Source organism: Coloeus monedula (assembly GCF_965178545.1).
Source record: "Coloeus monedula genome assembly, chromosome: 12".
Taxonomy (NCBI): domain Eukaryota; kingdom Metazoa; phylum Chordata; class Aves; order Passeriformes; family Corvidae; genus Coloeus; species Coloeus monedula.
The window spans coordinates 558,035-583,769 of record NC_138792.1 but is presented as its reverse complement, the minus strand read 5'-3'; the positions used below and the strand labels follow the sequence as shown (position 1 = coordinate 583,769).

At 59.1% G+C, this 25,735-nt stretch overlaps 2 protein-coding genes across 2 annotated transcripts; one reads left to right on the top strand and one right to left on the bottom strand.

Moving 5' to 3' along the window:
* Nucleotides 1–672: 672 nt before the first annotated feature.
* On the top strand, nt 673–4,441 carry CCNB3 (cyclin B3; the record flags this gene model as incomplete). Its single annotated transcript, XM_082289466.1, has 11 exons — nt 673–765; nt 847–930; nt 1,091–1,209; nt 1,686–1,758; nt 2,106–2,207; nt 2,384–2,476; nt 2,734–2,871; nt 3,310–3,465; nt 3,750–3,899; nt 4,088–4,218; nt 4,369–4,441. The coding sequence occupies 11 exons, from the start codon at nt 673–675 to the stop codon at nt 4,439–4,441; spliced, it is 1,212 nt and encodes a 403-aa protein (XP_082145592.1).
* Nucleotides 4,442–5,149: 708 nt separating this feature from the next.
* Nucleotides 5,150–24,679, bottom strand: DGKK (diacylglycerol kinase kappa; the record flags this gene model as incomplete). Its single annotated transcript, XM_082289509.1, has 29 exons — nt 5,150–5,224; nt 5,646–5,776; nt 6,294–6,405; nt 6,493–6,609; nt 6,702–6,788; nt 6,875–6,992; nt 7,111–7,277; nt 7,361–7,495; nt 7,628–7,741; nt 7,905–8,012; nt 8,091–8,187; nt 8,647–8,754; nt 9,194–9,293; nt 9,405–9,503; nt 9,743–9,983; nt 10,231–10,330; nt 10,567–10,658; nt 11,153–11,234; nt 11,371–11,510; nt 11,691–11,799; nt 11,896–12,058; nt 13,554–13,656; nt 13,803–13,928; nt 14,351–14,457; nt 14,653–14,785; nt 14,994–15,098; nt 15,326–15,406; nt 15,521–15,631; nt 24,482–24,679. The coding sequence occupies 29 exons, from the start codon at nt 24,677–24,679 to the stop codon at nt 5,150–5,152; spliced, it is 3,459 nt and encodes a 1,152-aa protein (XP_082145635.1).
* Nucleotides 24,680–25,735: the final 1,056 nt, after the last annotated feature.

Here is a 25,735-nt window from a genome sequence, read left to right as displayed (position 1 = left end):
GCTGGCCGGCCGCTACCGAACTGCTACTTTCAAAAGCGCCGGGGCCGGAGGTGCGGGGACAGCGGCCGGGCATGGGTGAGTGGGGAGGGGACATCCCGGGCGTGGGTGAGTGGGGGGGGACGCCCTGGGGATGGGTGAGTGGGGTCTCCGGGGGCTGCGGGGGAATGGGCAGCGCTGGGACCCCTAGGCGGTGGCAGGCGTGGGGACCCTGGAGGGTGCACGGGAGTGGGCGCCTCCAAGACCCCCGGCTCCCCTAGGGAGCTCCGGGGGGTGCAGGGGAGAGGGTAACTTTGGGACTCCCCACTTCTCCAGGGGACCCTGAGGGTTGTAGGGGAGTGGAGATCTCCAAGACCACGAGCTCTGCGAGGAAGTGCAAGCCCTCGCATCCTTCTCTGGGATGCAGGAATCTGGGAGTTGCCTGTCCCACCTCGCCCAGCAGAGTGCTTTTGGTGGCGGTCTTTGGGGTCCATGTCCCTTCCTCCCTGGACTCCTAGCCAGACTTGTCCCTTGCCTGGGCTTGTCTTGGGGCACTACCCTCCTGCCGTGCTGAGGGAAGGGGTCAGTCCCCCTGTTCCGCCCCAAGATGGGCGGGTGTCCCTGGAGGCAGGCCAGCAGCAGCCCCCATCACATCCTGCTTTGCCCCCAGCTTGCTCGCAGAGACCAAGGGAGAGGATGCCGTTGCCACGCAATGCCAAGATGCTGACTACCAAGCAGTCCCGAGCAGGCAAGGTAGGCCCTGCTACAGAGAATGTCGACCCCGAGAAGGTGAGCACCAAGCCAGGCGAGGGCTGTAGGGGCACTTCTGTGGGGCAGCTGACCACCATCTTCTAACAGCCTCTCTTGCAGGAGGAGAGCTGTCATGCCAAGAGGTCTTCGTCCTCACCCCAGGGTGGGCCCAAGAAGAGATCAGCATTCGGGGACATCACCAATGTGAGTGCTTCTGTGAGGGTGGGAGTTCTGGTGCCCACTGTGAGCCCCCCATGGTGGGGGGCATGCCCCATGCCCATTAGGAAGAGGAGAGGTCTCCCTGCAGGGCATACCTTGTTTTCCACTGTGCAGCCCCTATATCCCCCTGTTCTGACCCAAACAGGCTCACAAGAACCAGGTGGTGGCAGGGAAAAAGGAGGCTGTGAAAGTTGCTCCACCCAAGGCACAGAAGGCACATAATGCCTTGGGGGTGGCCAAGAACAACGAGATCAACCTAAAAAAGTGAGTAGCTGGAGGCAGGGGTTTGCTGCAAACTTGTCCCATGGGGACAAGTAGTGGGGGTTCCCTTGGGTGATGGAGACCCTGCCAGATGCAGGGGAGAAATAGTATATCTACTACAAATGGCATCAGGTTGTGCCAGGGGAGGATTAGGTTGGATATTAGGCAAAACTTCCCCAAAAGGGCTGTCCAGCCCTGGCACAGGCTGCCCAGGACAGTTGTAGAGTTACCTTCCATGGAAGGATTTAAAAGTCACGTGGATGTGGCTCTTGGGGACAGGGTTTAGTGGTGGGCATGGCAGTGCTGGGGGAACTGTTGTTCTCAATATCTTTAACGGTCTTTTCCAACCTAAGTGATTCTAAGAGTCTGTGGGTATATTTTAGGTGTGGTTTGGCCCCTTCCTGAAGCAGCAAGAGTCTCTGGAAGGCCCCTTTCAGCCAAGAAATTTGGCCAATGATTTATGTTCTTGTCCTTCCCAGGTCAATGAAGAAAACTCCCCCAACAGCTCCTGCAGAGCCCAAAGTGAATCCTGTGCCAGAGAAGCCGGTGTCTGTGCAGGAACTGAAGCCTCCTGAGGAGAGGGTAGGGACCCTGGGCTCCAGCATTGCCCCAGGCCCATCACAGCACTGGTCTGTGGCTGCCACTGGTGGTACTGAGGCACCAGGCAGTGCTCTGGACCTTGGAGAGACTTTGGCCAGTGTGATGGAAAGCTGGGGAGGGGGGGTAAAGCACACCACCATCTTCCTTCAAGAATCCTCCCATGGGAAAGAGTGGGGCAGGGACTGCAGGGTGATGGGGGCAGGTAGGAAAAGGGGGGTTCAGAGGGGCAGCAGCCTTGCCCCAACAAGGTGACCAGCACCCACAGGGCCTCCCCCTTATTGCTGCCTCTTCCGTGCCAGCAGGTACCAGCAGTGGAGGACATTGACAAGGAGCAGCTGGGTGACCCCTATGCCAATGCAGAGTATGCCAAGGAGATCTTTGAGTACATGCGGGAAAGAGAGGTGCGTGATGCCTGTCCAGGGGGTGACAGTCCTGTCTGGGGAAGGAGTAACTGCAGGCAGGGCCACTGACTGCCCAGAGGCTCTGACCACCTGGCAGGGGCCTGCACGGGGTGGAAAGGGGCTTGTTCTGAGGGTGGGGATGTTTGCCCTGTCCCTGACAGCTGGCTCTTTGGCAGGAAAAATTCATGCTTCCTGACTACATGGAGAAGCAGACAGACATCAGTGGGGATATGCGTGCCATCCTTGTGGACTGGATGGTGGAGGTGCAGGTGAGAGGGCACAGCTTTCTGCAGAGCAGCCCCCACGCTGCCTTTGGCACGTGTGACCTCAGTGTGCTGGCAGAGGCTCCTGCAAGCATTCCCAGTGCAGAGCTGATCCTCCCCCTGTGTGGGCTAGGGATGAGCCTATATCCCTCCCTCTGAGCCTGGCCCATGGGCATCCCTGGCCTCTGTGAGAGCTGGGTGGGGCTGGGCAGGCCTAACTTCTGTCTGACACTCTGTTATGACCCCTGCTCTCATTCTTGCAGGAGAACTTTGAGCTGAACCATGAGACACTGTACCTGGCTGTGAAGCTGGTGGACCACTACCTGGTGGAGGTGGTGAGCATGAGGGAGAAGCTGCAGCTCATTGGCTCCACTGCCATCCTCATTGCCTCCAAATTTGAGGTGACTCTTTGTGTGCTGTCCTGGGGTGCAGGGGCAGAGGGGCTGTGCCTCTCTTGCCCCTGTGGGGTTTTGGAGAAGGCCAGGCCACTGCTGAGAGCTGCTGAGATGGCATGTCTGTCATGTTCCTCCTTCCTGTCCCAAGGGCTGCGAATCCAGTCATGGTGGGCTGAATCCTGTTTCCTGGTGTCACTGGAGTACCACCTTTTCTCTGCTCTGCAGAGACCATCAGGATACCTTAGTTCACCTCATGCAGGCATGGAGTTAAAGCCAAGGGCTGGAGGAGTGCGGACATCACACAAGTCCCACAGGGTGGTGTTAACAGTCCTTGCTGAGTCTGGCAGCACATGAACACTTACAGGGCCTGTGGGATGGGTAGGATCTCCTGAGTGGGGCCAGGGTGAACCCCCACTGGGGTGCTGAGCAGTTGTGCCCCCGCAGGAGCGGTGCCCACCATGTGTGGATGACTTCCTCTATATCTGCGATGACGCCTACAAGCGGGAGGAGCTTATTGCTATGGAGATGAGCATCCTCAGCACCCTCAAGTTCGATATCAACATCCCCATCCCCTACCGCTTCCTGCGGCGCTTTGCCAAGGTGAGTGCATTTGGAGGGTGGGCTGGTGTCCAGGTGTCTCCAGGCACCCCTTCTGTTGGCTCCATGGGATGGTGACTTGCATTGCTGGAGCTTCAGGCTCCCAGTTGGCAGCAAGGAAACTGTCCAGGTCCCCTCAAGAGGGTTGAGGGTGGTGGTTTGTGACAGGCTGGGTGCGTGGGATCCCTGTCTTGTGCCCCAGAGGCAGCATTCTAGATCCCAAAAAGGCTGGGAAGGGGAGCAGCATTGCTCAAAAGTCTGAGCCTTTCCCTGCCCATTGGCTGTAGTGTGCCCGTGCCACCATGGAGACACTGACACTGGCCCGCTTCCTCTGCGAGATGACCCTGCAGGAGTACGACTATGCCCGCGAGAGCCCCTCAAAGCTGGCTGCCAGCTGCCTGCTGCTGGCACTTACCATGAAAAACCTTGGGGGCTGGGTGAGTACCTGCCTAATTCCCTGTCCCTGCTGAGGCACCCTGGGAGGCATGGCAGTGGTGTGGGAGGCAATGGACCAGTGAGTGGGGTGATGCTCTAGGGCTATGATCAGATTTGGATGCTGGACAGGGAAGATGATGGCTGTCCTGTCATTGAGAGGACACAGCTTAGCCCCCCTGTCCCCTTGCAGACCCCTACACTGGAGTACTACAGTGGGTACAGTGCCCAGGATCTGCACCCCCTGGTGAAGAGGCTGAATTTCCTCCTCACATACCAGCCCCACGACAAGCTGAATGCTGTGCGCAGCAAGTACTCGCACAGGTGAGTGTCACGGGGCTCTGTCTCAGGCTTGTCCCTGCCGCAAGGGGTGACACCACCAGCATGCACCCTGGGGTTCTGTAGGGATCTGGGAGCCCTGGAGGATGGGTGTCAGGGCTGTGGTTGAGCCCTAAGCCAACATGTTCTTTCCAGGGTCTTCTTTGAGGTTGCCAAAGTCACCCCCATGGACATGCTCAAGCTCGAGGAGGCACTCACTAGCTGCTAGCCCTACTCTGTAAATAAGCCTGTAAATAACGGGGCACCCTCAAGCAGGGTGGTACCATGTACATAAATAATAGTAATTTTAACTGAGGAGGGGGGGAAAAAAAAGTCATGTGTAACTGTTAATAAAATGTGTTTGTCATACATGCTGGCACTGTAGACTGTGAGCCTCAGTACTGTACTTCCCCTCGCTGCGATGAGACAGAGGGTGAGAGCAAGGTGATGGGTTGCATGATGGGGAGCAGGAAGCTCAGGTGTGAAGGCTGGAAAGGTATTGCCAATGCCCACCCCCCCACCCTCACCTTCCCCTTAGTAATGACACTATGTGAGCAGCAGCAATGAGTATCTTCTCTCCAAATATTTACACAGCTTAAATATCCACGTGGGGAAGGGGAAACTTTGCTTTGGCTCCAGCTTGAGCACACAGAGAGTGGCCCCAGCTCCTACAGTGACCCTGACAGGGCTAGACCCGTGGTCAGACCATATCACCTATGGGGTTAGAGCTCTGCTTCAGTGTCTACAGCCCCACAGGCTGGGGGAGAAGCAGTGGCTCCAGGGACACTGGGGACAGACAGATAAAGCAAGGCAAGCGGGGGGAGGGGGGGGGGGGCTCCATACATATAGGGCAGGGACCTGTTCCCCTACCCAACCCCTGTTCCCTGGGGGCAGCACCCACCCAGTGCCTGGGCTGGGCTGCTGCCCTGCTGCCAGCCTAGGGCACGTTGCTGAGCTCCTTAATGGCCTGTAGGATCCTCTTCATGTGGCCCACTTTGGTAATCCCCAGGTCCTGCAGGAAAGAGAGAGGAGGTGATGCACTTGCAGGGGGCAGCCCTAGGCTCCTGCTAGTGGACAAGCCACAGGGTGGAGGATGAGGCTCAGCCCAGCTCCCCATGCTCTCCCTTGCTGGAGCATAGCGTTTGCTTGAAGCCCTCTGTCCTTTTGAAAACACATCTCCATGCCTGAATGCAGGTGAGGATAGGGTTCTGTTGATACTGCTGTATGTGTATGGAGCTTTGCAAGCTGGAGGACCAAGGCCACCCCCCTCCCTTGCCTCCCAGCCCCTGTGCACAAGCTGCACAAGCTTAACCCTGCAGACCCAGGTATAGGGCCAACCTGCCACCAGGAGGGATAGGGAGAGGAGGGGAGGGATGGAGGACACTATGCTCCCTGGGGCTGGGGGTCCCTGAGGAGGCACAAGGGGGTTGTACCTTCAGGTCTCTCCTCTCCAGCAAAATCAACTCTGAGCCCTGGATGTCATGCCGGATGAAAATGTCTCTGTATTCCCCTAAACCGAGTGCTTCCAGCCAAGCTGCCACCTCCTCGGAGCCCCACTTGTCTGCTAGCAGGGAGGAAAACCACAGTGGTGGACTGCTGGGGCCTGTGGAGGCACTGGGATGCAGGCAGGGCAGGCAGCAGTGATGGCAGCCTGTGGTCAGCAGCCAGCATCCCCCCTCCCACCCCTGGCTCCAGCAGGGCCAGAGGCCAAAGCCTGCTCAGGCTGTAGAGGTCTCTCCTCTCCTTGGCTTACTTACGCAATACCTGAGCTGCTTCCCCTCAACCAGACCCTCAGTCATGGACAAGGGACTTACCCAAAAAGCTGAGCTGTACCACAGCCCCCTTCTCCCCCTTGCCAAGGAGTTATGGGGTTGGGGAGCTCTGCACCTCTGATATCAGAAAAAGTAAGCTGTAAGGGGCTCTTGGTGACAAAGGCAGCCAGGCGCTGCCCTGTTCCCCCTTCCTGAGGATCCTTCCCCAGCATGCCCAGTTCAGGAGACTGAGGGATAGGTCAGCACAGGGGCGTCCTTTCTAGGACGGACTGCACCACCTGTTCCTCCCTGGCACACTGCTCACTTTACCTGGGAGTGCACTGTTTGTCTTCTGCTTCTGCAGCTTGTCCTTCTCCTTTCTGGGCTTGGGGATGTTGAGACGAAGCTTAAAGCTGCCCTTGTTGGCACTGCCGGCACCTTCCTGTGAAGAAACCAGGCTTGGTGGGGTGCTACAGCTCCCTGAGGCCAGACTGCGGGCTATGCCACACCCCAGTCCCTGTGCACCCACCTCCTCAGCAGGGTGGGCAATAGGGCCCAGCCAGTGGATGTCCAGCAGCCGCTGCAACTCCTGGCCCAGCACACTCAGGGGGCCGTGAAGTGCCTCCTCCTCCTGCGGCGAGTCCAGCTGTGGGGGACAGGGATCATACCCAACCCTGCTGCCACCCCCAGACGTACCAGCCTTGGGGGACTTCGGGTGCTCTCCAGCCCCCCACTCACCGCCTTCCCTTCCAGGAATGCCCTGGTCTCAGCCCACAGCTCCTTGATGCTCAGCACGACCTCCACAGCCACATTCCTGCTGAGAAACTGGGGTACAGAGGGGTAACCCCTTGAGCGGCAGGGCCCCAGGGGACCTGGGTAAAGGCTGCCTTACACTTCCACCCCCAGCTCACCTCTGAGGTGCCAGCAGCTTTGTGGGAGAGGGCTTCACTCAGTGCCAGGGAGCTGGCATTGACTGCATGCGCCAGCTCCTGCTCCACGGCTTTGTGGGCCTTGGCTGCCTCATGGATCCTGCAGGTGACAGGGGCTGGAAGTCAGGGCTCCCCTGGGCTGGGCAGGCACCTTTGCATGGCCACAGCACAGCTCTTCCTTCCCTGTGCCCACCACATTCCCCTTTCCGCAGTCTGACCTGGCAATGAGGGTCTCAGCGACCCGTGAGACCTGCTGCAAGAGGCTGCTCTCCTCCTCAGTGAGATACTCCATGGACTGCTGGGAGCTGAGCCGTGGCCGTGTGGCTGCTCGGTAGCTCTCCCCTCTTTGCTTGTCCTCCCAAGACTTGAGGGTGCTTTCAAACGCCTGCAGGGGACAGACATGGCCCCTCTGAGATGGTCACACCTCCCCATGTCCCAGCATGGTCCTGCTGAGCACCCCAAGCTCACCCGGTCCCTTGTCAGCATCTGGGCTCTGTTCTTGTGCTGGATTTTGATGATGCCGGGTGGCTGGATCCAGGCCTCTCCATCCACCTGCACTGGGACACCCTCGTCCCCCCGGATAGTGATCTTCACCATGCGGCACTGTGGGGCAGACAGCCCAGGGGTGGCATCAACGGCTGCCAAGCTGAGCACAGCTGCACTGCCTCAGGCTCCACTGCTGCCCCAAAAGCTTTCTGGCACCACTTGTAGTCCTGCAGGGTGCCTTGTCACTACCTGTGCGATGCGATGGTGCTGGAGGTTGATGACCCGTGACACGGCCATCTGGATGCTGCCAAAGACTGCCACCACCTCCAGCTTCTTGTCATCAAAGGATGGAGCCCCAAAGTTCTGTAGAGGACCACTATATATGAGACTTCCAAAATCAGTTCATTTTGGGACCCAGCTTTTCCCCCATGTGTGCCCAAGGCAGGGACTCCCCAGCCCTAGGGCTTCTTAGGACTGGGGAAAGGACGTCATGCCACCCAACTCATCACATGGTACTGGCACTCACATTGTCCTCCTTGGTGCCTCCCCAGAAGTTGATGCCGCCAGCATAGCTGGGGATGTTGAGGACAGCAATGCCCTGCAGGCTGGGCAGTGAGATGGGCACCCCGTCACACTGCAAGAGAGGGCTGAGCCTAGGGGGCTGCTGTACTACTGCCCCTCCCACCCTGTCCCTGTTCTCCCAGCCCTGTACCTCCAGTTGTACCCGCTGCTCCAGGTTCTTGTAGGTGCGCTGCAGGAGCTCCTTCGTGCCTAGCACCCCATACCACATCATGTTCTTGGTGCGGCTGCTGTGGGGCAAAGTGGAACAGATGAGGGGCTGTGGGCTCCCCACTGCCTGTCACAGGCTCCGCACCCTTCCCAGGGCACTGGGTTGAACAGTCCTGGACTGTTGGCCCCACCTTAGTTTCCCCAATTCCTGCTGCCTCCCAGGAAAGCCAAGGTGCAGCATGTTGCACCCAGATTTCAACCCTTCCATGCCAGCATAGCAATGTCCCTCTATCCAGGTGCAGAGCAAGTAACTCTCACCAAGCCCTCATGTCTTCACCCTTCTGGGGTGTTTGCAGCCTGCCACCAAGGGGTGCTCATCCCAGTACTGGGTATAGGTACAAAATCTGCTGCAGGAAGGATCCCCAGCACAGTAGCACCAAGTCACCCCCTTGGCATCTTGATGGTCCCTCCTGGGGCAGGCATTGGAGAGCCAGGGCTACATGTTTTTCCTGGGGGAAACCTGTGGGGTTCCAGCAAACCTGCACTTCTTGGGGTGCTCATCGCGTTTGTTGTTGAACTCCAGGGAGATCTTTGCATCCAGGCCAATGCCAAAGTAGTTATTCATGACACATTTCTCCAAGAAGTGGCTGAAAGCAGCAAACAGGGAAAGCAGGTTGAGTAGTAGCTGCACATCGGTGACTCTGGGTTGGCACCAGAGGATGGGGTGTAACACCCACTGGAGCAGAACAGCTGGCACTAGGAAGCCTGACCAAAGCTAGCAGGGATGGCTGCATTTCCCTCAGCTGCCATGGCAGGACACCCATGGCACAGCCAGGACCTGCCTGCACCGGGCAGGCGGGAGCCCCAAGCTCCAAGCATCAGCCAGAGATCCCACACAGGCAGGCTCCCCCAGCATGGGCACTGCTTGGTCAGGGAGGGCCTGGTACCAGGGATGCCACACTGGTGGGCAGGGGCTGCCACAGCAGCCTCCTCAAAGGGGCAGTGTGGCACCAGCTCTGCTCCTGCTCTGTGATGGGCAACAAGAGTGAGCCAGGGTCTCCGGGGCAGGCAGAACACTTGACTCACAGGGTGTTGGGGTCTTCAGGGAATTGCAAGCTGCCAAAGGTGTCTGGCCGGTCCAGGATGATGGAGGAAGATGCAGAGGTCACTGTCACCCGCCGGGAGCCTGGCCAGGGTGGACAGAGAGGTAGCCGCCACGTGGGTCCTCACCCGGAGCCCATCCCATGACTCACGCCCATGCCCCCACAAAAAGCCATGTGCCCTGCTGGCATCTTACCGAGCTTCTCCTCCTCCTTGTTGAGCTCCTCCGAGCTGTCCTTGCTGGGGCCCACACTGCCCTGATAGGCTTGTGTCTGCTTGTTCTGCTCATCCACAGCTGGATCCAAAGAGGGGCATGACAGGGAGTCTGGGCAGCCCTGTGGCCCCTCCTCAGGTCAGCCCTGTGGGCTTGTGACAGGAAGGACCCAGGCTGGGGCCACTGCTGCCATCCCAAGGAGCCCAGGGGAGAACAAAGGCACGGGTCCAGCACCAACCCACTGTGGCTTCACAGCCCCTGCCAGGCTGCTGTTGCAGCAGCAGCATCAGGGAAGCTGCCAGCTCCCACCACCCCCTCACCTTTCTCTGTCTGCTCAATGATTTGCCGCAGGGCTTTCTTCAGGCTGTTTGCCCGCAGCATGAGCTGCTCCTTGGATTTGAAGATGCGAGGCATGGGGCTGGGGTTGAAGCTGCCACCTTTCTCCTGGTCCTTAACATCAGCATGAGTGGCCTGTGCCATTTCTTCAGGGACCATGATGGCCTGAGCCTCCTCATTCAGCTCCCGCACCAGCGAGTCCAGCTTCTCATTCAGCATGGCGCACTGTGGGACACCTACCCCACTCAGCACCTGGCACAAGCTGCTGCCCCCCACCAGTGCTGGGCACTTCCCTGGACACTGTGAGTGCCTGGATACTCCCAAGCACCTGGACACCCCATGCCTGGGCACCCCAAGCATGGCACACCCCAATACATGTACAGCAAGAGCATAGGCCCATGGAGCAGACCCTCCCCAGCTCAGGGGCTGTGCCACCAGCTGGACTCAGCCCTCCAGCTCCCCTGCAACACACCTTCCGTGCCATCAGCTCAGCCTCCTGCTTGTTCTCCGTTGCCCTCTTGTAAGCCCGCCCAACTTCGGTCACAAAGTCATTGACAGTGCCACAGAGGAACCTGCCAAGGGAAGTGGCTGGAGGTCAAGAGGGGCATGGCCAGCGAGGCACAGATGCCAGCCAGGGGGACTGCTGGGATAACACCCCCTGCTCCAGAAGGCCAGCACCAGGGTTATCTGCCAGGCACCAGCACAGCTGGCAGCTGACAGCCTGGTCGAGAGGGGTGCAGTGCCCCTGGGGACATGCCCCAGCCCAGCAAGAGGGCTCTGGCACTCCAATCGACAGCCCCCTCCTTACTTGGCAGAGGAGATCACCACTGAGTGCTTGTCCGACTCCAGGATCTTGGCCAGGTGGAAAGCAACAGAGTCAGCGTAATGGGAGATCTGGGCCTGGGGGGCACAGGTGGAGACAGTTGGAGCCCTGCCACCCTGCCATGTGCCCCACTCAGGCATGGAGCTTTGCCGAGCCAGCCTTGGACTGGGGATGACCAGCCCTTATTCAGCCCACTCCCCACTGCTGAGGGCAGCCATGCTCATACTGCTGGGTAGAGGGGAGGTCAGTCACAGCAGGAGGGAAACTGAGGCAAGGGGCTGAAGGGAAGCACACAGAAGAGTACAAAACAGCTGGCCAGTGGCAGGCTAGCTCTACCTCACCTACTGCCTGCTCCCAACTGCACATACCAGGCTGAGACCTGCCAGGCTCATTTCATTGCATGCAGCTGACTGCCAGCCCCTTTGTACCCCAATCCCCAGGGACCCCCAGCATGACCTCTTCCTGGGCCATCCCTCCCTGTGTGCCCCTGAATTGGCTAATAGCTTGAACAGGAACCTCTCCTTTAGCCTGCCCTGCCCATCTCAAGCCCTCAAATGCCAACAGTTCCCACCTGGATGTTGGAGTCCCCATTTTCCTCCTCCTTCAGGGCTGAGGGGGACTGCTTGGGAGCCTCATAGGTCAGCACACTCCACCTGCCAAGGAGAAACCATGGCTGCTTGCCATCTTCTGGCCCCCTAGCCCAGGGACAGGCAAGGAACTGGGACAGGCTGCCCAGGAGATGCCAAGGTAGGGGGGAACAGAGAGGCATGTATTCTGTGCCCTGCTCACCGGTCCAGCATCTTGGTGGTGGCCCTTTCCAGCTTCTCCAGGATCTGCAGCAGCTGAGTGTCATCGTCACACAGGCTGCCCCAGCCCAGGACCCGTGCCAGGTCATTGCCAGTCCCCAGTGGCAGGACACCCAGCTGACACTGCAGGAGAGAGACAGTGGAGGACTCAAGCAGCCCCCAAAGGCACCTGTGACACCCCCAACCCTGCCATGCCCATTGTTCGGCAGCACCTAGGGCACGCAGAGGGGTCCCAGCTGGGCTGGGTGCCAACACTGGGGATGGTGTCACCCTGCATTAGCAATGCCAGGCACTCCCACTCACCTGTTTGTGGAGGCCAAGGGCATCGATCTCAGAGAGCACCCAACCCACGCTGCCATCCCCACCACAGACCAGGATTCTGAAGGTGGAGAACTTCTGGAAGAGGCGCAGCCTGGGTGGGGGGCAAGGAGAGAGGGACTGGGCACTGTGCCAAATGCCCACCGGGGTCCCACCAAGGCAATTCCAGGGTGCTCAGGCAGGTGCTTACCCCAGGTGTGGGCCCCCATTCATGAGGTCAAAGACTTGGGCTGGGTTGAGGAACTGCTTGAATTTGCGCAGAAACTTGACACCCTGGTTGTCCCCGCTCTTGGAGTTGACAAAGGCCAGGAGAGGGCTGGAGCAGGTCGAGGGGCAGGTGGCTTTCCAGAAACCTGCAGTAAGCCCAAACACGTCAGCCCCGGTTCTCACTCCCCACAGACACTTCAGGAGAGCAGAGTGTGGACACTCCATCTGTGCCAAGCCCAATCTGTGGGGTGCTGGGGCAGGAGGGCCAGCAATGGGGATGTCCGGGGGATAGTGAGGGGCAGAGGGAAGAGAAAGCACTGTGCTTTTAAAGAAATGAGACGGGGAAAGAAATGAGATGGGGAAAGAAATGTGCCCAAGGCAGAGAAGGATTGACAGCTGGCCCAGAGCCCGCACCCGCCTCAGGCACATCTTGGCCATCCCAGTCCCCTGGCTGGCGTCTGCAGGCTCCTTCCCTTGGCAGACCCAGCAATGCTGCAGCAGGGACCGCATCAGCTGTCACCGCCACTGGCACCAGCCCCACAGCCATTGCCCTCAGAGCCCCATGGGCTGCAACCAGGAGCCCCAGCACCCCCACCACAGCAGGAGCACGGGGGAAACATCCCCACAGCCCACCCCCTCCTTGCCTGGCCACCGCTCCATCTCCACTCCCAGCCCAGCCGAGCAGAGCAGATCAGTAACACAAAGCCCTGGGAGCTGCTGAGTCAGAGCGTGGGCTGCAGCGGAAAAACTCGCTGCCAGCAGTACCCATATGCTGGAGCAGGACAGCATGGCAGGACAAGGGGGGGACTAAGGCCTTGCTGAGCTGCTCCCAATTGGGTGGGCAACAGTCACAGCCACGGATGTCTGGGCTGCTGGAGAGGGAGAGGGCAGAGATGCTGCCAGGGATCAGCCACCAGCAGCCAAGGCTCTGAAGCTGAGGAGCAGCTGCGTTACCCTGACAGCATCCCAATGAGTAACGAGAAGCAAATGAGCCACCGGCTGAGCTGAGCGGTGAAAAGCATTAAAGAACGAAGAAAGAAATATCCGGAGGAGAAGAACAGATTTTGCTCAGCGGAGGCCAGCTGGGCCCCTCAGGAGAAAGAGACAGCCGAGGGGGTCCCCCCACGCTCCACATGGCTTCTCACTGCAGTGTCCTGTGCCAGGGCAAAGCTGTGCTCTGCACTACCAAAAAAACAGCTGAGCTTCAGACACTGGGAAACAACCCAAGCAAGAGCTTCATCCTGCCTTGAGAGATGCTGAACCATTGAGGTGCAACAGAGGACAGTCCACCTCAGGGGTGTAGGGCTGGCACCGCTGATCCCAACACAGAGGGACCGTATCCTGAGCCACTGCAAGAGATGGCCTTGCAGGAGCAACTAAAGTCGCATGCAAGCAAGAAGTGCCACCCCAAAGCCCATAGAATACCACCAAGCCCTGGAGCAGAGTGCAAGGCCACAAGCGGCCTTCAACCAAGGGAGGGGCATTGACTCTGGAGCCTACAGATGGTAGTGTTCCTGCTGCCCCACAAAACAGGCACAGTGCCACAAGTCAAAGCCTCCAGAGGAGCTCAGAGAGCTCAGAGCCGTATCCCAAACAGCGTGTCCCCTCTGCCAGACCAGCCCTGTGCTCTCCAAGACTCACCATCAGAATCGATGCTGTTCAAGGCAGTTGGCGGGATGATGGACACTTTGTACTGGCCCAGGGGGCACCTCTTGCCAAGGAGCTCCTTGCAGGCACTGTGAACCTGGAAACACAGGGACACCTGTATAAGCAAAGCTGGGGGACGCAGCACCGAAGTCCCCAGCATCAGCTTTCCCAGAGATGCACATAGGAGGGGCAGCGCTGACTGTGCTGGGAGAGGGGTGGGGACAGGAATGGATACATCCTTACGATGGCCTTGCACCAGAGACACCGCCAGTCCTGCAGCCTCCGGACACTGCCACAGGTCCGGTCACAGACAGCGCAGCGCGCGCTGACGGGCAAGTTCCCCTCCAGCCACTGATGGGGCATGGCCACCTGCAGAGAAGGGCAGCCACCAATGGCATCCTGCACACTTGAGGGACAGTGTCATAGGCCACCTCTTTCCCAGGCACCATGGAGGTGGTGCCACACAGCAGGGCAAGGCAGGTCAGGGACCCCTCCCATGTCCTCTCATCCCTGCCTGCCTGGCCCCTTGAAGCCATCAGCACACGAGGCAGGGCAGACATGTCCCCAGAAAATGTCCGGAGGTGGCCCCACTTGGACAGCAAAAAGGGATCCTGATACAGGGTGTCAGAGGATGTGTCCCCAAGCTGTGTCCCTGCAGAGCCAAGCGCAGAGGCCACACAGTGCAGGGGGCAGCTACGGTTTTTTCCTGCTTCCTGATCTGGGCACAGTGAGGCCAGTTCTGCTGGTGGCTCAGTCCTGCCAGGATCCCTGACAGGGACTCCCCTGCTTACCCCATCCTCATCCTCGATGATTTCAATGCCGATGGAGGCCAGGGTTGTCCACTTGCAGTTGTTTGTGGCTCTGACGGCACAGCGCTTGTGTGCCTTGAACTTGCAGACTGCATGGAGGGGAGCAGTGAGGAGCAGGGAAGGTCCCCACAGCATGCCCAGCCCTGGTCCCAAACCCTTCTGCATCTGGGGATGGCAGGCAGTGGGCATCATCCTGCACCACACCTGCTCTGGCCCAGCCTTGAGAGGCTGCCCTGCTCTGATCCCGGCCCCTGCCCACCTCCCAGCAGGACCCCAGTACTGACCTTCACAGGAGAGGCCATGGGAGGTGACCCCTGGAAGAGCTTCACGGCACACATTGCAGAAGGTGGGGCGGGCGTGGGAGCAGGCGTACCAGTTGTGCATGCCCGAGAAGTGCTCCATGTTGAACTGTGTGGCCTGGAGGCACAGCCCTGCCCCATCAGTGCCTGGGACCCTCAGCTGGCACTCCCTCCCTCCTGGCCCCTCAAGTCCCCCCAGCCCAACTCCTGTCCTCCTTGTGGGACTATGCCAAGGACAGCAGCTGTTGTCTGGCAGTCAAAGGCACCCAAACGGAAACATACTCCACATGGAAATATGGATCCACGCAGCCCCCTGCCCACATCACCTCATGGATCTCCCACTTCTGGACAGATTTCAGGGCAGTGATCCAGTCCTCCATCTCCTTCCGGTTCTCCGCACATAAGATGAGCTTCCGGAATGGCGTGATCACCTGCAACAGCCACCATCCCCACGTTCTCTCGCAATGCCACTGCCAGGCCAGCCAGAACCCGGCACAGACCCCAGCAATCTCTGGTACACCAGTGCCACCTCCAGCGGCAGGAGACCATGCTATGGGGTGCCCCACGGCTCTGGGGGGATGAGGGAGGTCTGCAGTGCCTCTCCACAAGGTGCTGAGATCTCCACAGGATGCAGTTGGTAGCCCCACACCTCCCTCACCGTGAAACTGTTGTTGATGTTCTTGGTGCTGGTCTCGGCCACACTGGCATCAGACAGGTCCACCTCATCAAAGATCAGGGACTGCGAGGGAGAAACCAGAGTCCCAGTCCACCAGGCAGGGATCTCTGTCCCCTCCTGGGCTGGCAGGCTCAGGTTCCCCCTGACTGAGCATGCTGGAAGCACCCCCCAGCCTACCTTGGCATCCTTAGCATAATAGAGAGTCCTGCCCCGCAGCTTGAAGTATCGTCTCTTCCACCTCTGGAAGGAGCTCGTCTGCTTCAGCAACAGCCCCTCCTTTACGCTCTTCTGCAGAGACCACAGTGTCCTGAGCTCCCGTAGACCCCAGGATCACCAAAGCCACCTTTTTCCCCTGTGATACCAGTCCCTGGGTCCCCAGGAGCAGATTGGACATTCTGGGGCTCACTCTCTGCTGCATATATCAGGGCAAATTATGTTCCCTGCCCACCATCGCCTGAGCACTGGGCACTCCCTGTGATACAGAAAGATGCTGCTGGGCATGGCAAGGCTGGAAGATGCAGGTCTCCAGCAGTGCAGAGCCTCCACTGCTGATGCTTCCTCTCCATCCCCAGGGCAGTGCCTGGAGATCCTCACCCTGCTGCACCTCCCTAGAAGCCAAGGGCAGAACTGGGGCCAGGAGAGCTTCCTTTGAGGGGACACCAGTGCCCCAGAGATACCAGGACTGCATCTTGGAAGTGGCATTACCTGGGCACTATGGCCCCAGCTGGTTTGGAGAGCAGACAGCCAGGGAGCAGCCAGCTCTGCCTGGCCCCCACAGTCCCTGGAGGGGACAACCTGGGGCTGAGAGTAACCCGCAGCAGGCAGAGCATCCCCTGCAGCACAGCACATCACTGCAACCTGGCTGCATGTCCTCTGCCCTCCCCGAAACACAGCACCTGCCAATATTTACCCTCCTCGCAGTGGTGTTTACAAGACTCAATTAATTAGTGTTTGAAACATGGCTATGAGCCTGAGTGGGGCAGCAGAGATGCTCTGGCACTGCCTCATCTTTGATTGTATCTTCTTTAAACACCACCGGCAGCCCCGTTCAGCTGCTGCTCTGCAATTAGCTGCCACAGTGGTTGTATCCAATCCAGGCACACGATGACAAGCCACATTTAACGGCAAATTAGCACTGGGCACGAGGGCACAGCGAGAGAACCATGGCCCTGCGGCTCTGCACTCCTGTGCCAACCCATGTGCTGCAAGAGGTGGCACCCAGGCACCTGCCAGCCTGCAAACACACCAGCCTCAGGTCTCAGTCTTAATCTACTGCCCCATGGCTCTGAACCAGATGGCCAAAGCACTAGGAACAGCAGGAGTCTTCAAAGTCACAAAGAAGCCAAAACCACGCCTGGGGTGTGGCTCCCTGAGCCTCAACTCCCCAAATGCCTAGCCCTCCCAAACCTCCCTGGGGCATCCATCATGTTGTTCCCTGCTCTCTTCCAGCTTAGAGTTTGAAGAGGGATGTTTTAAGCCTTTATCACACCCCAAGACTGGTGCAGAATTTGGCTGTGGTCAACCACCACGATGCCTACGAGTGTCCGTACAGGTTCAAACAGCCCAGTTGTCCCCAGTGCCAGCACTTCGGGACACACTGCATCCTTTCCCTGGCTTCTCAGCTGTGAGAGTGCAGAGGGGTCCTTCCAGCGGGGTCCAGCTGTGACCCCCAGATCCACACACAAACCATGCACCCTAGCAGTCCTTGTCCCACACCAGGCGGGGACAAGCCAGGGTCCTGCCATAACCAGGTGGGATCCGGCCCCAAACGGCACATCCACCACACCTGGCTGCACTCACCAGGCACAGACGCCGTGTTTGCTGCAGTCATTGCTGTTTCTGCAAAGGACAGGCAGTGTGTGACAGCAAGGAGTGGCATGGGGAGCTGTGACGGGGGGAGCAGGAGAACAGGATGACAAGGAGAAGGAAGAAGAGGCGGGTCCATGATGGCGCCATGAGGGCTATCAGAGCAGGGGCTGGAGCCAGCTGGGCATGGGCACTCTGCCTGGCTCCAGGGCCACGTGGGTGGCAGGATACAGCAAGGACGGCTGCCCGGGAAGGTGGCACCCATCCTGCAAAGAAGGGTCAGAGCTGGAACATCCCCAGCAGCAGCTCCTGACAGACAGCAGCAAAAAGGCATCACCTAGCCCCAAGATGCCACAGTCCTGGCCATTCCAGGGACAGGATGCAGCTGCCCTGAAAGGCAGAGTCCCCCACCTTCACCACAGTACCCATCAGAATTTTACAACACTTCCAGTACCATGGCTGGGGGGAGTGTGCCTCAGTTTTCCACCAGTGCAGACTAATCCCTAGCATCCAAACGTGGGGTGGCAAAATTGGTGCAGAGAAGCTCAGGAGACACCTCTCCCCAGGTCCACCCTTGAGGTCTGCTTTGGGCATCAAAGCCCAAGCCCTCTGTGCCGCCATGTGCAGCATCTTGCTGCACAACTCCTCATGTCAGCAGCTGCCCATCCAGGCTCCATCATCCCTGGTGTTTGATGCCATGTGGTACAGGCTCCATTGGTGCCAGCGTGTTTTCCTCCTCCCTGGGAAAAATAAGGCAGGCCCCCTCTCCAAAATGAGCCCTGGAGCCTAGCTGTCCCATGCTGCCTGGGGAGGCACACAAGTCTGGGGTGCCAGAGGGCTGTTTTGGGATCTCACTGCGGTGAGCCACCCGCCTGCCTCATTTTTTGACCATGGGTCTCAGCCAGGAGCACCTGCTCCACCTGCTGGGGCAGGGAGCAGCTCCCAAATGGCTCCGTGGCTTTGGACCCCCTGCCTTTGGAATGAAGAACAGAAGGAGACCTGAGAGGCACCTGATAACCAAGGCCAGCAGCAGGCCCAGCCACACAGTGGGAAGCCACACTGCAGCAGCATTGCTGAGTGAGCACAGTGTTTTCCCTTTGCAAACAGGAAAGGGGTGGGGATGGCAAGGGCAGACAGGCCATGCCAGGATGGCATCACCCCTGCTGTGCTGGCTCCCCGAAGCCCTGTCCAGGGCCCCAGGGTCACCACAATAATATAGTCCCCTATATAGTAAGTGGCTATTAGGTACCCTAGAGCTCAAAAGAGCTGGAGCTGAGCACCTGCAGGGACTGCCTCTTCTTCCTGGAGAGTTTCGGGGACAGTGGCAGCCCCTGACCACTGGGCTGGGAACTCTGCACTGGTCACTGCACAGCTGTAAGCACAGTGTGCCACCCACACCCCAAAACAAACCCAAGCCCCTCCACTCACCCCAACCACAGCTTTTCTGTCTGGAGAGCCCCAGGAAGCACTGCAGGGAGCCTCAGCAAAGCCAGTGCTGGCCCCATCTCAGCAACCAAGGTGGTACACCCAGAGCCACATACAACCTGCCCAGCAATCAGCCAGAGGCCAACTCCCCTGTGGGGCTCTGTCCCAGCACTCCACTGCCCCCTCCCGAGGTCCTTCCCTGCTCTCTCCAGCCCAGGAGACTCAGTACCAGCACTGAGGGGATCCTGGAGGCACGGGGCAGGAGGGCAAAGGCAAGAATGGAACCATACAGCATCTGCAGACATACTACCACCTCCAGCTCAGATGCAACTGAAGTGGCAGTGGCAGCAGAGCCTCAGAGGGGACACAGCTAAAAATGGCCCTGGGAGGATGGCCAGACATGTGGCCTGCCAGGACTGGGCTGGTTCCCAGAGGCCATCATGCCACAGGCTGGCTGTGTGCTCGGCACAATCAGGGGGGCTTGAAGTGCAGCCCAGGGGAGCTCAACACCCTCCAGCAGGGGTTCTTCCAGATCAGGCTACAACCCAAAATGCCAGCCCTTCCTTCAGCCCTAAAGCAGAGCCCCAGGATGTTGCTTTGTTCTGTCACCCCACTCTCCCAGCTCTGCCACTGCCATTCCTGGGAAGAGCCCATTGTGCAGCCAGGTCTGACCACAGCTGGGGCAGGAGGGTTCTCCTGCTGGGATCAGCTTGGACAGCGAAGGAGCACCTGGAGAAGAGCCAGGAGGGTTGGTACACAGGAATGCCGGCACATATGGCTGGTGAGCACCACACCGTCTGCCCACAAAGCTGGCCACCCTACACCACTCCTGAAGGGATATACTTGTCCCTGTGACCACACGATGCCTCACCCGGTAGGAGGAGAAGAGAAAGAGGTTAACCTGTCAACACACCAACCTGCATTGCACCAGCATCATTCCAGGCAGCCACCCTCCTGCTCCAAATGCAGCAGCCCACTCAGCACAAGCCGGGGTCCAGTTGTATCAGAGCTCATCCCCCAGCTGAGACAGCAGGCACCAGGACAGCAGAGGAAAGCTGGCAGCCCTCAAACAGCCCAGTTGCAGGGCCTCCACCAGCTGCTAGGCACCCCGTAGGCTGGAGTCAGTTGGAAACCTTATCAGGCTTTGCGACACAGCAGAGCTCTTCCGCGACTGGGCAGTCAGGGGGCTCAGTGCCTGATGGGTGTTATAGCCACACAGACTCAGCTGCTCCCAGGGGATGGACCTTTCTGCCATTGCAGGACCAACAACAATATCCCTTCCCTGTGCTGGGTAGATGCTTGAAAGGAGATTCCAGCACCAGTCCTGACAAGCCGTCACATGGTGCTCACAAGGTCATTGAAAGGGGACAGAGAATTAACAGCAGGAGAGGAATGAGGAAAGGAGCCCCCAGAAGAAAGGCAACCCCCCCTACACCTCATCATCCAGCAGCTGCTTTTTAGAAATGAGGTCATGCTTCCCTATCTACAGCCGCATCGGTCCCCAAGCATCCTGCTGGCAGGCATCCCACATCAGCCCGACCCGTGCTGGTTCCCCCCTGCCCCTTGTGCCCTCCCACTCTGCCCAACAGGGGTGGGCAAGAGCTGATGGGCAAGAGCGACATTCTCATAATGGAAAAAGTGAGCGGGGAGAGGGCACAGTGCTTGAGAAACATCACAAACATCCGGCCAGTGACTCTGGGGCTATCTTCACGCCCCAGGCACCAGCTTGGCAAGTCCTGATTAATGAGAGCAAGCCCAGCCTCTTTGGTCTCAGACAGTGTTTTCTTGTGTTGAGGTGCAATTTCCTATTTTATCATCTCTGTCCACTGGCAGACATCACCAGAAGAGCCTGGTTCCCTCTTTGCTGCACCCTCCCTTTCAAAAACTGGGGACTCCTTGGTTACAGACTCTTCTCAAGGCTGAACAGTCCCAGCTCTCCCAGGCTCTCTCTGTATGAGAGATGATCCAGTGTCCCACTAGTGTCAAGTCTGGAGGATGCACTGCCCAGGAGCCATGGTCCACCCTCCTGCTGCAGGAGAAAGGTTTCCAAGCCTGGCCCCAGCAGCTCTACCTTGCTTTCTTCATCTTTTGGCCAGGATGTAGCCCTCAGTGGGCAGCCTTGCCCACAGCCTGGCTCTACAGCACTGTCTCACCAGGCTCCCTACGGCTGCCCAACATCCCAGTATGCACAGGTACAGCTTGCCCCATTCCTGGGGCACCCTGAGCTGCAGGATGCTCAATGCCTGCAGCAAGGACAAGGAGCCCTCATTCCCCAGGGTGCCAATAACCCCACTGACCCCCCTAAGCCCCATGGGAGGATTCTGGTGGGTCACTCAGCCCCACCAAGCAGCTGTGATGCATCTCAAGATCAGGAATTCAGGAACACGATCCCCGTTTCCAAACAGCAGACAAGCCATGGTGGCCCCTGCCCACCATGGCCATGCACATTGTGCCCACGCCACGGGCAGCCCTGGATCCCTGGCATGCACCCCACTGTGGCCCCCTTGATGCCTCCACCTCCCAGCTCTGGTGCAATTACCCCAGGACCTGTCGCTCGCTGAACCAAACAGTGCTGCTGGATCACTCTCTGCCTCCACTCAGCTGCTGGGAGAGCCTGTGCTGATGCAGTGCCGAGAAATGAACGCCCCAGCCACATGGGCAGGATATGACCCACCACCCCCAGCAACTCAAATGTGTTGGTGCACCCCAGAACCAGTGCCCCCTCTCTCCCCTTCACCTTCTCTCCAGGCCCAGCCCTAAAGGGACCAGTCCCGGGAAGCAGCATCACATACCCCTCCCATGCTGCCCTTGCACACCTATAAGCTGGTACAGGCAACTGGCAGCCCCTAGCTGCATTGAGGAGGAGGAGGAGGGGCGTCAACAAGACCCCATCCATCCTGTAGCCTTTCAGTCCAGCAGGGGCACCTGCATCTGGCAGCTGTTTTTGTCACTGAGCACAATGACCTCGCCGCCTCCACGCCAATGCTGGCACAAAGCACCCCTCAGGGTGTCCACAGTTCCAGCCTGGAGAAAGCTGAGCTGGGGGTGTGGAGTGGGGGGACATGATTGATGTGGAGGCTTGAGGAGGGGATGGGGGCATGGGCATTCAGAGCACAGAAGCACTGGGACTGGGGAGCAACAATTAGAAGGATTCAGCAAAATGATCCTCACCTACTCCTGTCCCAGGGGCTGGACAACAGCCTGGCATGAGAGAAGCTGCCTATTTCTATCACCAGAGACCAGGGTCTCCCCAGTCAGTGTGGATGGGCAGTGGGGTGGGACCTTTCCCAGCCCCTCAAAATGGCAGGCTCCTATAGACCCTCTCCAGCACCCCACCCACCACATATGACCCAAAATAGGACCATGTGCCCTGACCCCCCCACCACCGGTTGTTTCAGGACCTGCCACTCTGGCACTGAACTCTCCCTTATTAACTGTGTTCATTAGGTACCTGTCCCTGGGGTGCAGGCAACGGTTCCCTCCCCCTACCCCAGCCCCACCTGGGTGACAGGGGTATCAAGATCGCTCAGGAAGGTGCGTACCACGGCACACACTCTGTGGCTGTAGCTTGGAGTGACAGGCAGCACATCTGCCACGGCAGGGCTGTGAGCCAGGGACAGCCCAACCTGGGTGGCAGCAGCAATCTCATCCAAAAATCCTCATCTCCATAGGGAAGGAAGGAGTCCACCCAACAAGGAGCCCGGCTGGCAAGTGTGGTCCTGCCCATCTGGACCAGGGCAAAGGCATCCTCGGGAAAAACACTGAACTCCAACACTGAGGTGAAAACACTGAGGTGGCGGGGGAGGCATACCCAGCTCACTCTCAGGCCCCTCCAGCTCTCACCCTCTCCCCCAGCTCCATGGGCTGTTAACCGAGACATGTCATTTCCGCCTGCCCATCCATCACGCCACCTGCCTCCTCTGGCACACTGCACAGCATCACCTCCTGCATGGCTAATTGCTGATGCCAGGCAGGATGTGGGCAGCAGCCATGGCAGGCAGGGAAACAGCCTTTCCCCACGTGCAGCCTGTCAGCAGCGAGGCCAGAACCTGCTGGTGGTATGGGGGGGGGGCTTTGGCATCTGGGCTGGGGCTCAGAGCATGCTCGTGTTCCTGTGCTGCTGCTGTAGGACATGGGCATAGCCCAGCCATCTGCCCCTTCCTCTTAGATTTCCTGGCATTGATGGCTCCCTGTGATGTCCATGTGCCCCACAGCATGGCAAGTGCTGCATGGCAAACTCCAGTGGCTACTGCTGCCCTTCTGGAAGGGTGCTGAGGGCTCACACACAGAACTAAGCATCCCCATCACCCTGCCCACTGGCCTGGCTTCCCACCATGCCTCCCCCCCGATATCTTGCACTCAGCATAGCCCTCTACACCCACCTGGCAGCCAGGAGAGGGAAGAGTTGGTGCCAGCCTGCTTCAAAGAAGGAGAAATTGAGGCATGTTCCTTGATCAGCCAGAGGGACTCAGTAAGAGTCCCCTCAAAACCCCATGCTCCAGAAATCTCTTCTGCCAAGTGGGAAAATCACACAGTACCAGGCTGGGAGCATGCAATTTCCATACCCCTGAGCAGGCATCTGGCCCACGTCATGCCAGTGCACCAGTCTTGGCACAACAGCCACGCCAGGGCCAGTGGGAGGGGAGCCTGCCCCAGCCCCAAGCATCTCCAGAGCTGCCACCAGACCCAGTACATTGCCCCATTCCCCTTCCTTCATGCCCTCAGCACCCAACACCAGAGTCCGGTGATACTCCCCTGCCCCATAACTGCATTCCCATGCTGTGTTTTCAGAGCTCTCCCCTCTCCCTGGAGCAGCACAGCCACCAAATCCACACCAAGGGTTGGCTGGCACTGGAAGCTGGATGCAGGGGGATTTCTAGCAGCCCCCGTGTGCCACCCAACACTGCAGGCACTGCCTTGACTCACTCTGCCACCTCCTTCCTGCAGCTGAAAGGTGGATGCAAAGGGACCACTCGCCCAGCATGTCATGCAGAGCATCCTCCCAGCGCTGTGTCTGCATCCTCCCTCCCCAAAATGTCTCCCCCAAACCTCCTCTCCCTGCTTCCCACCTGGTCATTTGGCTCAGGTTATTTCTCCCTGTATTGCATTTCACTGTCCCAACCTGGGACACCTCTGACCACACACTCCTGTTTGGCTAAAGGCACCACACCCCATATTTTGTAGGTACTATCAAAATAGCTTCTTCTGAGCAAATTGTCACACACACCCCCACACACACACCAGCTGCTCTCATGCTAGTGGCCAAGAAGTATGAGTGTCACGTCTGACCTCAAAGGTGTTCCCATCCATCCAGCAAACCACCACTGAGGACTGGATCTGTGGGAATGGGGCCCGCAGGGGAGCTGGCACAGCCAAATGTATCTGGGCCACTAGGAAAGATGCAGGTTCCATTTTGCCACCCACCAAGCTCTGCACACGCAGTGCCTGCAGCAGGATGTGGGATCCCAGGAGCCTACAGAACTGACACGACCCTAAATCTCAGCTCCAGAGCATCCATGGGGCAGAACCTCCCAAAAAGAGTCCTCTTCTTCCAGGAACAGGTAAGGGTAACCCAGGGGATACAAACGCAGCACGAAGGCAATGTGGTGGAGGCTGTCCGGGTATGGGAGAGACCCTGTTCCTGAATGGTGGGATAAAATCCGTGCTTCACAGCCCCACAGGACCAATGCTGACACTACCACTGTGGGGTTTGCATGTTTCTATGTGCCCTCCCACAGGGCAAAGGGGGCCAGAACCCTCCCAGCTCTGTCTGGGTCAAGTCTGTCAGCAGCAAGAACCTGGTACTGATTTACACCCTGGAGAAGGTGAACTCACTCCCCTGCCCCATTCTCAGCAGTGACCCTACACCCAGTCAGGCCCTCACCCCCAGCATCCCACACCTCTGACCTTGCTTCTCATCTGCCCCGAGGTGGAAACCTTCCGGATGAGCTTGTGGGAACTGTCCTCCTGCTCGCCCTCGCTGTCGGATGACTCCTCACCACCCACCTCGGGTGAGATGGGTGCCAGCTTGTCCGAGTCCAGGGACGACACTGATTCCCGGGTTTTCCTCAAGAACAGGTCCCCAGGCACCAGCTTCTCAGCCATCTTCCCACCTGGCTTGGCTCAGAGCTCTGCAGCCTCCTGTGACAACCCTGAGAGGACAGGGACACATAGGAGTGGAAGAAGAGCCCTGAAGGGGGATGCATGGCCCCTCATCCTCTAGGGCTCCGACAGCTGGGAGGTGCAATCCTGGAAATCAAGGGAGATGGCGCTTCCTCGCCCAGGAACGACAATCAGGGTGGCATCCTTGCAGGCAAAGTTTTTCCTCCTTGCCTTTTTTCAGTGTCTCAGCTATTCCTCAGCCTACCTGGCATCCCAACGTTGTCCCTGGCTTGGGCGCAGGAGACTGTGGCTGCCCCATGCTCGGGCATTGGTACATTGATGCATAGAGGGGTGGAACCGCTTCCCGCAGCTTGTGCTAGTTTCCCTTGTTGCCCATCCCCGAGGTACTGGGCTGCCCTGCGTGGCCGGGGACAGCGCAGGGATCCCCATGAACAGCAGCAGCTGGACCCCGCCACCCGTCTGGCTCCGGCAACTGGGGAGGGATGGGTGCACCTCCCGCGCCCGTGGGTCGCCAGCCCCGAGCAGGTGACTGCGGGTGGGCTGGGATGGAGGGGGCAGCGCAGGGTTCCCGCATGCGGGGGAAGCCATCTCCCCACGGCATCCCTGCCGGCCCCGAGGGCTGCGGAGGAACTGGGGGGGCACCTACCTGGACGAGCGAGCCTGGACGGCTGCAGGGCTGCCGTGCCCGGGCCGGGGGTGGCGGGGGACACCCCACGGCGCCGTGCCGGGCCCCACGCACCTACCGCGGGCGGGCTCCGCCGCGCCCTCCCCCTTCCCCGCGGCTGCCGGCAACCGCGGTGCCGTCTCTCCGCGCAGCAACAAGCGCTGCGGAGAGGGTAGACGAGGAGAGTGAGGGCAGCGTGCTGACCCTCCCCCTCCCTAGGTGCATTGCCTCCTCCAGCCTCAGGGCTGCCGGGTGCCGGATCCCCGCCGAGCATCCCGCAGCACGCCCAGGCGGCGGAAGGCGGAGCGCACCCCGCCCCGCACACACCTTGCACGACCCGAGCCGCCGCCGCCGCCGCCGCCGCTGGTGCAAGG